General features: G+C 45.8%; 1 protein-coding gene across 2 annotated transcripts; it reads right to left on the reverse strand.

Annotated features, from left to right (window-relative positions):
• Positions 1 to 211: 211 nt before the first annotated feature.
• FAM174B (family with sequence similarity 174 member B) lies at positions 212 to 16,423 on the reverse strand. Of its 2 annotated transcripts, XM_085588891.1 has the most exons (4): positions 16,134 to 16,423; positions 9,153 to 9,284; positions 5,811 to 5,815; positions 3,185 to 3,399 (listed from the first exon to the last, which is right to left on the reverse strand). In XM_085588891.1, the coding sequence occupies exons 1-4, from the start codon at positions 16,406 to 16,408 to the stop codon at positions 3,326 to 3,328; spliced, it is 486 nt and encodes a 161-aa protein (XP_085445017.1). In that variant the 5' UTR covers positions 16,409 to 16,423; the 3' UTR covers positions 3,185 to 3,325. The 2 variants fall into 2 exon arrangements, with proteins under 2 accessions (XP_031361560.1, XP_085445017.1); XM_031505700.3 differs by lacking the exon at positions 5,811 to 5,815 and having other exon boundaries at positions 212 to 4,014.
• Positions 16,424 to 16,863: the final 440 nt, after the last annotated feature.

The following is a 16,863-nucleotide window of genomic DNA, read 5'->3' on the forward strand; positions in this document are numbered from 1 at the left end:
CTGATGGTTGATGGGGACCTTGTGTGATTAAACATATTCCTCTACCATGCTGCTAAGACCAGTTTTCCCCCTTGTCAGGCTCTGATTCAGTCACAGGACAAAGGGACTTGCAACCCTCTAATAATGGAGCACACAGGAGCTCTGATATCCACCTCATTCCAAAAAGCATCAGCCCTTTCCCTTTCCTGCCTTAAACATAACACACAGCACAGGGATTTCAAGAACATGTTTAATGATGGCAGTGTCTACTAAAACACATAAAGTCCATTCAAACACAACCAATTTTTCCTTAAAAAGAAGCTTTGGTCACAATGACGAATTCTTTTTAAAAAAAACTTCAAAGCAATTGCGCAAAACTGAACACATGGTCCTGATACCTCCTCACACACAAACTGCAGCAGCAGAAACTCATCTAACAAGGAAAAATCTTTAAAAAAACCACAGCCCACCCTGCAGAGATTATACCATGTACATGGAATTAGAGGGAACACTTACTAACAAAGTGTTTGTGTTAATTAGTGTTTATGTGTTCAAGCTTCATTAGTGCCTGTAGACTGTTACAAGTGAGTTTGGTCTTAAGGTAAACAATAGAGGATCACAGAGTCAGTGTGCTAAACAAGTGTTTGCAGTCACCTCTGCAACTTCCCAGGAACAAAAGGGGGGAAAATGCAAATACAAAGCTATCTGTGTAGTTAGTTCTGCAGGTAAGCATGGCACACTGATTTCTGCCTTCTCAAGTGTAATCTCTGGTGACAGGGCTGTGGCTGGAGTAAAGCAGCTGCAATTCTGTTGCAGGGTTTTCCCTTCACATGCACAAAGGGAAAAGCCTCTGACTCACACACTTTGCCTCAGCCAGGAGTTGGAGGATTCTGTAAGCAGTAAGTGAGCTACAGACAGACAGCTGTAATAACATTTCTGTTTTCATTTTCTGTAACAAAAAAATATGCCTTTTAAAATGCTCTTGAACAAAGCAAGTTTGACTACGCAACACAAAATAGCAGCAGATACTAAGACACGTTACAGTCACAATCAGATTAAATCTGCAGTGTAAGATACACAGAACATTAGGGTAAAAAACTCATGTAGTGGTTAATGGCTATTTCTTCTCTGATGAACTAGAACTACCTGAACCAAACAGTTCAAATTATTAAAACTATGTTTTAAACTGATTTCTACAATTAAAAAAATATTCATATATATATACTATTAGATGAGTCACGTCAAGTGCTCTTAAAATCTTAACTAAATATAGCTATAGAATATTTAACCAGACACTTTAAATCACATACAGCAAGTTTTGTAGAGGTAAACATTGCCTCACATTTGCAACAGCAACTGAGTATCAGACAAAGCATTTGGATTATTTTCATGACTGTGAGCAACTGGTCAGGTTGACCTTTTATTTCCTCCAAGCAGCTGCTGCTTCCCTATAAGCACTTTTTAGCTTATGGCACACAGGTTGGGACTTCCTCAAGGAGCCAGGAAATCCCAGCTGCTGTTGAGCACCTCCATCTTCAACATCTTAAATACCTGGTCCCTGTCCACCAATGAGATTTGGCCATGTTGTGAAAATAGTGGGATTTTATTTTTTGGGTTTTTTTTAAGCTACAAGCAAGGGCAGCAGAAGGCCTTTGCCAGCCTAACTCAGTAAGTGACCTGAAGCTGGTGGAAAAACTGATTTCAAGAACTGACTTGCTCAGAAGGCAGAAGTGCCCTTCATGCATATTTTCTTCTCATCTCTCTCCTACATAACTCGGTCTTGCCTTTCTTTTGTGCAGAGATGGTTTCATTCCCTGTCTCCACTCTGAGAGTGCCTGATGCTCAGCTTAATGAGTGTGGCAGGAGGGTGGGCATGAGCACGTTGCCATGGTGCCTGCACAGACAGGGCAGCCACCTCATCCTGTCCTCTCCTTCCACAAATGCCAAGAGAAGCTTTCAACCTCCCTCTCTCCTCTCAGCATTGCCACTTCTCTGTCTTCAAAAGGGCTTGGTCTGCCCAACAAGTTCAATTCCCAGCCTTCAGTCTTGCAGCCCTGGAGAAACTCATTATTTCCTTCTGGAGCATCCAGCCTAGAACCTGAAACCCGAGGTGAGGAAAGAGCTCCAGACCTCACCTGAACCTGCAGCATCATTCCACTCTCTGCTCCCTGAGGTTCCTGCCAGCCAGAACAACCTGCCCAGCCCATCCTCACCTCCCAGCTGACATGTCAAATATTGCTTGGTAACAGTGGCACAGAATGACTCAAACTATTCCATGAATGAAAATAACAGAGCATTTTATATTGCCTTGATGACTAATATTAACACAACAGTCTGCTTGGGGATTTTTCCATCCAGGCTGAGTTGGCTGTCTGCAAAGCCTTTGCTGAGTCACAGCTAGGGGAAAGCAAGCTGTGGTATGGCAGCTGCTGGGATGAATACACAAGGCTGCTGGAAAGGAAAAAAAAATCCCCTTCACCTCCTTTTACTGACTGAAGGGCCAAGGGGAACCACACAGAACTGGCGCAGGTCGTGGTATTATGACAAAGCAGTTTGGTTTCTCAACAAGCCTCAAATCTCAATAGGGCTTTAAAAAAAGAAAGATAAAAATCCCAAAAGTGGCAGCCTGCTGCAAGGCTGGTGCTTTGCCAGAAACTGCAGTCTCCTTGAGAAATTGCAACTGCAAGGCTGGGATAGGGTCAAGCAAACAGTGGGACAATCCTAAAACAATTGGAAAATATGCATTCCCCAAGAAAAGCAAGCTTTCAGCCAGCTTAAAAACCCAAAATAGAAGGAGTGCAGTAAACAGTAAAGTCTGAATTTTATCTGTGGTTACTCGAAAGGAAAACCACAAAGGAAAGAAACTAACCCAGCTGGGTTTGCCCTTTCTACCGCTGGCCTGGAATGCCTAGATGCCTGCGGTCCCCCAGACCCGACCTTTCCAGATGCAGCAATCTAATTCCCACAGTGTCATCCCACAGCTCTGACCTCTGCAGCACAAAGCACAGCAAGGAATAACAGCTAAAAATCGTCCTTGAGTTAAATGAGCTTTGTCAAGCAGGTAGTAAGGGAAAACTTCCAGTTTGACAGAGAATAAGATCACTTACATGACGCTTCCATGAAAAATAAGACATGTTCTCTCTCTGCAATCCAATCATTCCACATGAGGACTTACTTTGTTTAGAAAAAGGTAATGAATTGTAGACAAGTTACAGTCAGCACAGGGCAGTACAAAACACTGGTTTTACTCCCAGTGGAAGGGCAGAAAATTACAAAAATATATCTTCTTTAATCCAAGGTTGTTGTAGTTTAGAGTATGCCTGATTCTTCCTATTTCCCTGTGGTCTCACTTACTGAAGTTGATCTGATCAGAGCTCCTTGGGACAATGAGAGTGTCATCATGAAAACTTAGTGCAATTGCTGTTTAAAAAAAAAATCAGTAGCAAGTCAAGAAAATTTCCCACATGAGTCGACCTCCCAACCCCTTCCCACCCAAACCCTACAACAAAGACAATGGGGCATTTCAGCATGGCTTACATTTTTACCATCTTAAGTCCTAAGTCACCTCTGTATGGTCTAAAAATACTTCTTGTTTTTTTTTTAAAACACATGATCCTATAACAATGACTGAAGTTTAACAGTGACTGAAGAGTTGAATTAGGGTTTTAGAAAGTAAGTCCTTGGGGCAGCTTGGTTTAATCTTCCTTGTCTTCCTCCTTCAGCAAAACTTATTTAGACCATAAGGAGCTGCACCTTGTAATGCTTTGGTGACACTGCAGCTCTCCTAAAGCAAGAGAGCCCAGCTTGCAAAGAGGAACTCTGGTCATTCCAACACAGGAGCTGGGACACCAGGGAACCAAATGGTGCTGTTTTAGTCAGAAGATCCACAGCCTGCTGTACAAACAGCACCTCGAGGAGGTGAGGTTGTAGCACTGCAGAGATGAAAGCCTCCCCTTTCACAGTTATGGGTTCAGCAGGTCCCTCGACAGCAGAATGACGTCTTGCAGGCACCGACGCTCCACGGAGCTGCTTTACCTGGAAAGCAGAAGAATTAGTACAGCTGGAGATTTGCAATTGAAATTACTCACAGGCAGCGATGAGAACCCATGTGTGAAGTGGAGAAAAAAAAAAAAAATATCTATCTCAATGGCCACAAAGGAAAAGGTGGCATCATTCACTGGGATTGCCACCAATTCCAGCAGTTTGTGTATCTGGTGGCAGTGATGGGATGTTAGTGCCATGCCAGAGAAGAGATACCAAAGGAAGACAAAAGCAGAGTTAGATGAGAGAAAGGCCAGGTACTGGAAGATCCAGTGGCCAGTCACTGTGCAGAGCAGTGAAGGGAATGTGCACAGGGAGGCACATGAAACCACATTCTGCATCTCACAGCTTTTACACACCAATGCACACCTTGCCCATCAACACACATGGACCATCCTCCTTGCTATGGATGTTCCTTCTGATGCCCTAACTGCTTCAGGGTTCAAAAAAAATCTTAACAGGAACCTGTTACACTGCAGGAAGGAGACAAGAGCCCTCCCATAGGACTGCAAGAGCAGCAGAACATGGTGTGCTCGGCAACAACTGTCACAGTAGCATCAGGAAAGAACTGGCCTTCAAAACCCAGCAAAAATTGCTTTTTGACTATCTATTTTTCTCCCCTGCTGTGGGCCTATGGAAATCCTTAACAGCAGCACCAAAGCTTTAGCAATTTGTTGTATTTATAGTGAGCTGCTGCCTGTGTTGGTGATTTGCACCCCCTTCAGATGAGGATAAATGATACCCCTCCATTTACACACAACTTGTCACTGCTGCCTGCTGGGGAAAAAAAATAAGCTGCTATAAACCCCAGTACAATTCACCTGGCATCATCCAGAATTGCCTGCAGCTTTCACTGGAAAAAAATCCATTAGAGCTGCTCCCTTGAGAGTGAACACCTCGCAGTAACAAACGGAACAATTCCATGCTCCATTCAGAGCTGCACACGCAGTCAGCATCTGGAAAGGATGTAGTCCTAGAGAAGATGCCAGCAGTGTAACCCATATTTTACAGAGACTCACAAGACTTGGGTACATCAAAGGCTGAGCTCTGCAACTGTGCTGAAGATGTTTCTCTACAGTTCAATGCTATCAGTGCCTGAAAAAGGGATGAATCTAGAATCCAGCCCTTACACGTGGTGCATCTGTCCTCTAAAACATCCTGCAAGTTCGCAAAAGCCCTTTAGTCCCACAATGGTTGAATAAATCTTCCCGTCCTCTTCCTTAAGCCTGCCACTGTTCCTTAGACATAAATCTTTCTTCTTTCAAGAGCACTTTGGAAGATGCATTCCTAAACCACTTCTGTGTTCAGCCGGTGCTGCTGCTGTTAGAGGAAAAATGACAATCCACAGGGAAAACAAACTGAGGAATTTTACTCAGCCGACAGGAAGGACAGAGGCTTCAATCTGCCTCAAGAAAAACTTCCTATCAGTATTTATTTAAGAGCCTGACACCAGGACTAGCATTTAAATTCAGAGTTCTTTCCCCAGCTCTGGGCTGTCACATGGCACATATGGGCCTGGACAGTTGTGAAATTCCCCCAGCTGGGCCCAGCAAGCGAAGCAAGAACAGAATTCACTGCCTCCAACAGCTGCAAGTCAGCAGGGAGAGGAGTCACTGCTGATATCCCAGATTACTGAAGTGCTTTCAAAGCCTTTCATGTGCAAGACGCCACGGAATTTATTCAGAACCTGTTTTCAGTTTCCTATTGAAGCTGACAAGAAATCCCCCAATGAGCCTCGCTAGAGTTAATAAGCTTAACAAGCTAACAATTTTATTTACCTTTTCATAAACTGGTTCTTTTTGCAGCTGTTTTAATCTCTTTTCTCTTATTATACAAAATAAGTAGTGTTCTGTGGTGGGGGATGGACACCATTTTGCTGGGGATGTTTGCCTGTAACCTACTTTACTTCACTGCTGTCTACTCAAGCATCCCTAAGTGCCAAATGCCTGATGAATTGATGGCTTAGCTCCATCACAGAGATCACAGAACCCTTGCAAATTCCCCTGCCCTCCCGAAAGAAAGAGCTAAAGGAGCAAAGAGGAGAGGGAAATCTTCAAATCATAATCTATTTGTAGGATGAGAAAAAAAACATATGGAGAGTGGGATCTAGTTTTCCACTAACTCCTTTTTGAAGATGTGCAGCAAATCCCATCATAAAACTTGAAAAAACATCTGACATCTGGGAAATGATGACCAATATAATTCATATGGTCGAGGAATCAATTGGACAAGAACACTTTTTGGGCTTCAGCACAGATTAAATTAGTGATCAAGAAACAAACACTCTTTCCATTGCTCCATTTGCTTTCTTTTTGTAGTTTTACAGTGATTTCAGAACAATTTCTGAACTTTTTATCCAGGTGCCTCCCTCAACAGCAGAGCAAATACATACAGAAACACACATATTAAAACAGTGGTTTCCATGAAGCTTTTTAAGGAGGTGTCAATGTCCAAGTGCTCTGGCACATTTTCTCTGTGACAATCTTTGTTTCATATTTTCCTGCAGAAATTGTGCCTGCAGGTTTAGAGGCCATTGACAGAGCTGCTTCCCTGCTACTGGAATGAGGTTGCAAAGAGGGGATCTGATCCAGCACACATTCAACAGAGACAGCAGTGGGTGGCTTTTGCATCCACAGACAGGACTGTGTTTGGGTAACATTTTGAAGTGGTCTCATTAGTCTGCCTTACTGGAGGAAGCTGGTTATTTCTTGTTGCTCCACTGCCCAAGGGAAGCCGGGGGGGAAACTACTGGGAGCCTAAAACTTTAAAGCCTCCTAAAAAAATGGAAAAAAATAACAATGACCTTCATCCAACAGCCCAATTTACACTGTCTGCTGTTCTTTGATGCCTCATGTAAGACTGGAAACAAATCTGCACAAGGACAGAGCATTAAAGGAAAGAAAATTAACTGCACGAGAGCCAATTGGAGAGGTAAATGTCGCTTCTCCCCTGTTGCTGCTCCACACCAACTGCCTTTTAATTAGAGAGCTGTTTGCATTACATGGGGAGAAAGCACAGAATCTCAATCACTCCCCCAAATACAGATGCAAGTGCCAGCACAGATCTTTCAGCAGTGGGAGGGGATCTCAAATAAACCAGTTCAGAGCCTCCCACACCATGAACACCAGCTTGGGGGGCAGAGGAGAACTGAGGCAGAGACACCAAGAGAAGACCTGTAGAAGTTTGTCCCCTGACTCCCTGTGGGCAAGTGTGAGCTGCCCTTTCTGCAGCTCTATCCCTCTCTTCCCATCTGAACACAAGAACCTATGAAAAGAGTCTGACTACTTCAATGGGGTTGTCAGTGGTCAAACTCAGCAACTCCCAATTTGCAAAGGAGTCTCTTTTCTGGTGACAGGATTTGTGAACTGTTTGGGATACACTCTCCAAGCTGCAAAAAGGAACCAGAGAGCTTGACACCTTCTACAGCAAATGTATCCTCAAAGAAGCTTTCCCAAAAGCAGCACTGCTAAGGGGCTGTCTGTAAGATGATCTTCCCCTCCAAAATCAGTAGCTCTGTCTGAGATAAACAAAAGTGTGCCTGAAACAGCGAGGACTGCAGAAAACATGCAATTTAATAGCTGTTGCACTGTGGCAGAAAGCAGGAATTCCCACAGCCTAAAAGAGGACTGCTTGGCCAAGAACAGGGACCTAGGATGAGCTGATACCTTCAGTGATAGTGGCAGAGTTCCTGCTCCAGGGAAGCAATGTCAGATAACACAAACACAGCTCTCAAGAGATAAATGGTCCCCAGCAAGCTCTCTTTGTTCATCCACTATTTCACTTTTAAACATCTTGTCCTGAAGCACTGCCATGATTGAGATTCTTCTTTTCTTACTCTTTGGGGATAAAACCCTCAGATCCCATTTCCAAAAGTTCACAGAGGAAGTATGGAGTTAAAAGGAAGAGGGTGGGACATGGGGGCTGTTTAAACAGCCATGGAAACTCAGATCTCTGGACTCTGGGTTTAACAAAGCTTGAACCCAAAGTACAAACTGCACAAGCTGAAATTATGAGAGCAAACACAGGGCAGCTACAGGGAACGGCAAAAGTCAGCATAGGACTGATAGGAAAAACTAATTATTTACACACAAAGGTTTGACTCACACCCTTCATTGTTTCATGGCTCTCAACTATTTCCTGATCTTTATAGAGAACTAATGCAGTGACTTGGGAAACAACCAGTGGAGCATACAGTGGTGTGTGGTTCAGATGTTGGCATGCATGCACTCAGAGCAGATGTGGTGTTCCCCCTTTTCCAAAGTTAGGATAGGGGCAATGTGAGTGAAGTCCATAAAATCTCCAGTTCGAAGTTGTCAAGATCTGCATTTTTCTAATTAGGAGAGCTTACTTCAGCCAAAGTAGGACAGATTTTAGAGTAGGCCTTATTTGGATGAGAACACAACTCGAATAGTGTGGATGGCTTGATGCAAACAAAAATAAAAAATGCAGATACTCTGATGCCATAAATCAACAAGCAGCATCTTTATGTGCTGAGTTGTTGCCATAAATCTTCATGCCCAGAATAGGCAGCAGAAGTTTGGGGTTGTCACATCACTTCCATCTCAAAAAGACAAACATATTTAAGGAAAGTTTGTTGCTACGGGGTAACTGCTAACAGCATCAGTGAGGGCCCACAGTCCTCTCTGTCACAGACCAACACAGGAGTACTCTGGTACAAATCTTGTGGAGATCCATTCTGATTTCCCTCCCAGGCTCACAGCAACAGCAGTGCCTGGGAAAGAAGCCCTGGATCCATGACCCTTGATCCACAGTCCTCCATCCAGTGTGAACACACAGGAATGACAGCCAGTGGCTGCCCAAGAGGGGAAGTTCAGTCTGGAAACGCTGTCAGCTATTTGGGACACGTGTACCCTGTTGTGCTGCTCTGCAGGGGAAACAGGAGTGCAGACAGCCTGGGGGAGTTGACAGGGTTATTGCAGGAGCAGGGGAGGACAGAGCTGTGTGTGATGGGAACAGGCCAAGGAGTATATAGGAAAGGGATAATGCTTGGGCAAAGAGGGAGACTGTGACTGCCTCATCCCTGCCAAGTCAGCCCAGCAGAGAAATAAAAGAGCTCTCTTCACTAAGAAGAGCTCAGTGAGCAAGCCTAACTGGATGGATGGCAGCAGTACCTGTATTTCACATCAAACACTGTTGAGTCTTCGTCCTCGTCGTCTTCTTCGTTCAGAGGAGCCATTTCCACCCGCTCGGCCGGGGTGGTGATTATGTCATACTTCCTGGTCTTCTTAATCCTCTTGCCAGACCTGAAACACAGAGGTGGGAAAGACTGCTTTATACAGCATTCCTTGCAGAGGCTGAAGCTGCTCCCACCAGCTGTGACTCTACTGGATTCAGACCCCCTGACAGGAACGATGCAGAACCAGCCTCTGTCCCCTCCTGCTGCTTTCCTAGGCCACTGTTGGTGCCTGTGTGGAGCAGCTCCTCGTCAGCTGCAATCCAGATCAATGTCAGCCTTTCCACTGCTGACAAACCAGAGATGCTCTGGCACCCAGGGCAAGCACACGAACGCCGCAGCCACCACGTGCTCCTGCTGCCACACTCAATAAGTGAGACATGGGCTTAATCAGCTGAAGCAGCCACTGGTTTAGTGAGCATGTTCAGATGAGAAAGCACAGGCTAAGCCCTGCTGAGCCATGGGAATGTTCTAGGCAGGATTAGGAGCAAGGAGGGGATGCTGTCTGGGTACAAAATTGCCTGCTCGCTTTCCTTGCAGTCAGGCCAAGCTCAAGAGTCCCACAGCAACAACCTTGAGTCTCACCTGAAGCAGTTTCAGGCTCCATCTGTGCAGGTGCTATGAAAAATAATCAACCATTGTTCAAAGCTAACTGTATCTACCACCTCTCCTCCCACAGATGCCAGCCTTACCTTTCCTTGTAAATGGAGATGCTTACACACCTGCACATCCCACGGTTTTGACAGATCTATTTTCTAACACTTACTTTCAACTAATAAACACTTTGTGTGTGGCTTTTCAACTTATTCTCTGCCTCTAGCTTGAATTGTGTGGGTCTTTTTTTTTTTACTTCACCTACTGTTTTCATACATACTAGGAAGGTCACACTGCTCATGCATGAATGCATTTTTGTGATTATACATTCAAGAACGTGTTGATGTGTACTCGGCCAGCCTTCAGGGAGAAAAGTGGATTGTTTTGGTTAACAAAATACAGAACTTTCCCCTACACCTTTTAGCAAACAAAACTGCTACCTGCCAAGCATGACAAGGGAGCTGGTGCAGGCACAAGCAAGCAGCCCAGCAGATTTTTGGCAATCACAGCTAGTGCTCCGAGCAGCCAGCACATCCCAAGTGCACTTTCACCATCAGGAAGCCCTCCCCTGGCATATCATGTGAGGTGTGCTGGACCCAAAAGCACAGCTTTTGCCTCAAGAAGTCTTTAAAACAGTTACACAGCAACAGGAATTGGGCTATGAGCACTGCAGAGACACTGGGATTCCAGCCCTGAGTGTGCACCTCCACCACAGTGGTCCCTTCTAAGCTTAAAGTTAAGGAAATTTAAATCAGTGACCAGCTCTGATGTGGAAATCTCAGTACTTCTGCCAAGCACTGCTTTTGGGCAGTAGTCCAAGGCTGAACAAACAGGTCCCAGCCCTTGGGATGAAGCAATTTGCATTTTCTCCCTGTTCTAAAGGCTGAGGTTGCATCAGGAGTGAGGAGAAAGTCACCTCCTGGTCTAATTTTTAGAGCTATCTGTGCTGCTGTGTCACGCAGAGCACGGGGTGGTTTGTTCCTTTACTACTGTTGTTGAAACAAGCAATTTTATATCCAGTACAGCAGGACTCTTAACCCAAACACTTGAAAATCCTTTTGAAACCACTTCTCCATTACTCTGCTTCCCTGCTAAAATCTAGCAGCAAAGTGATGCAGGGAGGTCTCCTCTTGCAAGTAAAACATTGTTTTTACATGAAATATTTACTCATGCTGGGAAGCCTAAACACAGACCAAGACTAACCTGTCAGAACTAACCAAGCACAGCCTTACCACTTTGCACTCACATACAGGCTACAGGGGGTTTCCATGGATTCCATTTAAGATCCTACCCAAGTATCAGATCCACTTTACTAAGACCCCTCCTCCCCCATTCCTTCCATTAGAAAATGTAACTTGTTCCACACAGTTAATCTAAAAACTGTTAATAATGGAGTGGTTCAATAAATTACTGCAGAACAGATATTTTTAGAAATAGGAAACTAGAATCCTTTTGCCTCCAGCCATTAATTAGTCTATTTGGGCTACACTTTTAAGAGGACCAGGAGCAGAACTCACTGTACAGTGACCTATTAATCCCCACAACTTCACTTAATTATGGTGCCCATCTAGGATAGGAAGGAAGCTCATTTTGCTGCTGGTTTTTGGCTAAGCTGCTACAACCAGTTGTTTGCCATTGATAAAGCAAAAAGGTCTTTTCCTCCCACCCCTTTCTCAATCCGTTCTACCCTAGATTATCTAGCTAATTTGTCATGAATCTGATTTCCAGTAGTCCGTTTTCTCATTTGTACAACTCCCCAAGGCTTCATAAATACCAGAATTACCCAAGCTAATTTTGCAGGAAAGCCTTGGGAGTTTCCCTACATGCACACTTGAATAAGGCTGCCTGTCAGGAAACTGTTTCACATTAAAGCTCCTGAACCTCAGTGGGATCCCTGTAACCATCAGCAATGACAACACAAAAAGGAAAAGCACTTTATTCAGCAGGTGGGATCAGGCAGCAGAGTCAGCAGAACAGCACAGGGCAGGAACTACAGAATACAAACATTTCATGAACTTTGGAGACCTCCTGGACAGGATCAGGACACATCAGACCTCATGAGCATCTCCTTTCCAGCCACATTCACTTTGTGGGATTTTTTTAAAAGCAAGCAAGAAGCATGCTGGAAGCTGTGGTCAGAGTGTGGCCCTTGCACAATGACAATGCACTCCCCAGGGTAGAAGTGGTTCTGAGTAGTTTAGCACAGAAAACCATCTTCCACTTAAATCCTGATGCTTCTACTGATTCAGCCACCCACTGTAATTTAGGAGGGAAGGCCACAGGTCTTGTCCAGAACTATGAGGTGGAAAGAAAACCAAGGCTAACTGGGGGCAGGGATGTGAACCTTTCATTGCAGACCCAGTGCTGAGGCACCACACACCACCCCAAGGTCTGCCTGCTCCAGCCCACATCCCTGTCCAGACAGCAGGGAAGGACTCACAGAGAGCAGAACGCTGCCTTTGTGGCTGTACTTTGACCAGGGGCTATTTTGATCAAGCACCAGTCATGTGCAGCACTTCATCCTCCTTTCTGAGGCATCATGTGGTGGGCTAAGTGCTCGAATCAACTCACTGGTTCATTGTATTATTTACGCCTCTAATCTATTTTAGTCCACAACCCTGACATTCAAAGATTATTCTTTTCCTGACCCAGAGAGAGAGAGGTCTCTGCATTTTTTACCTCCTGCTAAGAGATGTAGAGGGAGGGGGAACATCCCCTGGAAAGAAAAAAAAAACAAACCAATGAAAAAAACAAACAATCAAAAAAAAACCCCTTACTTAACCTAAGTAGGGTGCTTACTGGAAGTCTGATTAAACCAGTCCCTCCTAGAACTGCAGCAATGTTATATGCAGAATGGAATTAGGACCAGCTTATTTCCTGTTCATGAACTCCCTTAGCAGTTAAAAAAAAAAAAAAATGGAACTAAAAACCTCAGGAAACTCCAGGCTTCCTATCAGCTGATGAATTAGGTCAGCAGTATTTCATTCCTGTTGATCTTCCTGGTATCTCTGCTCTCTGGATGCTGGTGTATACAGCAAAGTTGAAGCACTAAGTCAATTCTTCATGTGTTTTCTGGAGATGGGGAATGTAGTGACAGGCCAAGGAGGAATGGTTTCCAACTAAAAAACAGGAGATTTAAATCAGATAATAGCAATAAATTCTTTACTGTCAGAGTGGTGGTGAGGCCCTGGCACAGGCTGCCAAGAAAATCTGTGGCTGCCCCACCCCTGGAAGTGTTCAAAGCCAGGTTGGATGGGACCCTAAGCAACTTGGTCTAGTGGAAAGTGTCCCTGCTCATGCAGAGGGGTTGAAATGAGGTGACCTTTGAGGTCCATTCCAACACCAACTGTGATTCTGTGATTCCATTATCAATGCTGCAGCCTGCCTATGGCTTTCAACATGGTCACAGATATATATTTTGGGGTTGGATGCTTGGTTGATTTGTTTTGTTTTGTTTTTTTCTTCTACATTTAACATAATTTAATTTGAGTTTCTTTCCTGTTGCTGGCAGAAGTCTTGTCTTTGCTGGAGTACTGTAACTGGTTACAATACAATTAATTTTAAATCAGTAAAACTCTCTGGGGTTAAGCCTTGAATGGCCCGGAGCAACTGTCCAGCTCCTAGAACAAAGGGTCTTGTATCTTATGATCATATGCTTGAACATCTCTCTTCAATCTCATTTATACCATTTATTTTGCTATTATTATTATTTGCTGGAAAACTAAGCTTAAAGTGGCATCTGAGGATGAAATCAAAATTGAACAAGAAGAAAAATAACAAAGCAATGAAATGCAAAATAAGCAGGTAGTTTTTCTTGGAAAATCTAGATATACAGCTGCCTTTCCAGCCTGGATTCTATTTGTTCAAGGGCAGGTCAAGACATGATGCAAACACTTTCAGAGCAGAGTTTTCTGCAAATAAAGCTTTGGGTTGCTCTCAGCTGGCCCACTGGAGCAAAAGTAACTTATCAGATTTCCCTAGAAGGCACATGGTCCACCAGCACAGTTGGCCACATCTGAAAAATTGTATTTCCTGTGAGCTGATCCCAAAAATTGCATTGCAATGGAATGAACCAAGCTGCACCAGGGGAGAGAAACAGTGCAGAACATGGAGGCAAAAAGGCAAAATCCAAAACACAGATCAAAGAGTGAGTTTAGCCACACACAATCTGTTGCAAGACACTGTGTTTCCTGGTAATGCAAACTACCCAATTATTAGACTGAGAATAACATGGAATTTGGCTTGTTGTGGAAATGGTTTTGGGTTGGGAGAATGCAGAGCCCATGGGTGTAAGAAAGAAAGCAAACCAAGGACTGAGCTTAAAAAAAAAAAAAAAATACTATAGCAAATTAGACCTTACCACATGCAGACAAATAGCAAAGTCTTGGTTAGCCTTCAGAGACCCCAGGAGCCAGAGAGAGAAAGGAAATTCAGACCACTTTGAGTGATACCACATTCTGAACCACACAACCGTCAGATGAATTCAGAGCATAGCATTTCCAAAAGGAATGAAGAGGAATCTCTGAGTGCTGCCTTAAGAACTGAGCTGAAAGCTGGACAAAGATATCTATTCCTACGCAAACAAAAAATGAAAATAATATCAACAGAAAAATATGTAAAAATGAGATGTATAAAAAATATAAATGTATAAAATATTAATCTGATGCCTGTGATTAGTATCTGGCCAATCACTGGATTATTCCGTCTCTACAATTCATATAAAAGCATAATTCACTTCCAGCAACACAGAATAATTTCACAGTGAAAGTTTAATCAAAGATTGGATTTCAGCAAAATCTCTTTAATAGGAATCCATGACTCTTCAAAAAAATGTTTTTGACTAAGTGTGAAGAAAGCTTGTATTCTGGGTGAGAAAAGCTTTACATTTATTGAGGGTAATTCCCTTATCTCTTCTGCAACAGAATCTCCACTGATCTGTGTTGTCAGCTACAAGTCTACAAGTGTGACGCTGTACAAACATACCTGTTGGTATTCTTGTCTCGTTTGTAACTGGGATAACTGTTTACAAATAAGTGCTCTGTCAGATAAAGAAATATATTCAGAAGCCAATAGCTGCATTTTCCACTTCCCCAGCAGGTTCTACCAAAGATACACACGACATCTCAGAGGGTGTTTAACGTATCTTTAATGCTGCATTAACTCTGATCAGCTGTATAATGACGAGTCTGGCACCAGAGAATAAATCCATCTTTCCCAAGGTGACTTTAACTTGGACCTGCTTTTGCTGATAATGGTATAGGGAAGGCCTTTAAAGGTTATCAGTTTGGCTACCAATATTCAGCCAGGTCTCCTTGACACAAGATATTGCTTTATACTCAGAAGAAACAGTGGCAAAGAAAATAAACTCTCCAAGATCACACAGAACTAGGAGTAGGAACTTAGTGCAGAATGAAAAGCCTTAGTTATGGACTTCCTAATTCTAGCTCATATAATTTCTACCAATTCTGCTGTTTGTCTGTGACAACTCTGTACAGCTGCAAGCCAGACATATTGATTAAAAAAAAAAAAAACAAAACCTCTTCAACATTTTATTGGGCTCTCTCAAACCACATCACTTTATGAGCACATTTATTTGCATTGCCTTTGCTAGCTGCTGCACACACTTAAGTAGAACACAGTTAAATGTCAATTTCTTCAGAAAGTATCAGCCCTGATCATTTCAGTTTATAGACCACACTTTGGAATACTACCATCGTGAACACTGCCCTTCCTACACAGAATTAGTTCAAAGTGGGAGAAGCAGAGCATTCAGCCACGCACAGAGGAGCTGCCTGAAGACAGAACAAGGAAGAATGTGCCAAGTCCACTTGTTAAACTGCTTCTGTCACCTGAGCCTTGGCTTCGCCTCCTCCCGCCCCGAGCGCCAGCTGCTCCCGTCCCTTTGCCGGACACCGAGCGGTGCCACTCCGGCTCCGGGGGCTGATCTCCGGCTGGGCTTTGTGCGTGCCCACGGCCAGCCCAGGCTCCCGGGGCACCCACCCAGCGGCCCAGCACCGCCAAGAGCCCCGCGTACTCCCAGATGCTCCAGCGGAGCCGGTCGCGTTCCGCCCCGCGCCCGCCCGACCCCCGCAGCGGTGCGCCCACGCCGCAAGATGCGCTCGGAGCCCGCTGCGCCCAGGCCGGCAGCGGTCCCCGGGGGCTGCTGGGCCGGCCACACACGCCGCGCTCTGAGCACATCACTAGCAGGTTATAGAAAACACCACTATCCGCGAGATACGTATATTTATAAATAATAAAATAATAAAACAGGAGGGGGTCGCCCCTCCGCCCCTCGGCGCCCCCGATCGCGGGCGGCGGTGCCCACCTGAAGACGCGGAGCAGCAGGCAGGCGATGAGCGCGGCCGTGAGCGCGCAGGCCCCGATGACGGCGGCTTTGAGCGCGGAGAGGTCGCGGAGCGCGGCGGGCACGGGGCTCAGCCGGGCCCCGCTGTGGTTGCCGGGGCCCGGCGCGGCGGGCGGGCGGCTGCCGTTGCCCGCCGGCGGCTCCAGGCTGCCGCGGGCGGCGGGCGCGGCGGGCAGCAGCAGCGGCAGCAGCAGCGAGGCCGCCAGCAGCGGCAGCGGGGCGGCGGCGGGGCGCATCCTGCCCGCTCCGGCTGCCCCGCTCCGGCCGCGCCGAGCCCCGGAAGGCAGCGCCGGCCGGCCCGGCCCGGCCCGCCCCCCGAGAGGCGCCGCCTCCGCCGCCGCCGCCGCCGGGGCCCCGCGGCCGGGCACGGCCGGGCGCTGCCGCCGCCGCCGGGGCCCCGCGGCCTCCGCAGCTCCCGCTGCCGCCGGGGCCGGCGCTGCTCCCCCGCTCAGCACGAACAGCTCTTGTAGAGAGGACCCAAGGGGAACGCGATGGTGGGGAAGGCTCTGGGGGCCATGCTGAGGGCACAGGCAGAGCTCACCGCGGGGTCTCTGCTGGGTGTGACCAGCGACGGGACCCGAGGGAACCTGGGGCTGGGTCCGGGGCGGGTCAGGATGGATTTTGGGAAAAGGTTCCTCACCCAGAGGGTGGTGAGCAGGAGCAGGCTCTCTGGAACAGGCTTCCCAGAGGA

This window comes from Lonchura striata, chromosome 10 (genome assembly GCF_050655825.1).
Source record: "Lonchura striata isolate lonStrDom1 chromosome 10, ASM5065582v1, whole genome shotgun sequence".
Lineage (NCBI taxonomy): Eukaryota > Metazoa > Chordata > Aves > Passeriformes > Estrildidae > Lonchura > Lonchura striata.

Bases quoted from the DNA above. Each gene is read 5' to 3' on its own strand.
- FAM174B (XM_085588891.1), bottom strand. From the start codon at position 16,408: ATGCGCCCCGCCGCCGCCCCGCTGCCGCTGCTGGCGGCCTCGCTGCTG. The intron at 9,285-16,133 runs GTGGGCACCGCC...TCTGTGTTTCAG, and splicing joins CTGCTGCTCCGCGTCTTCAG to GTCTGGCAAGAGGATTAAGA.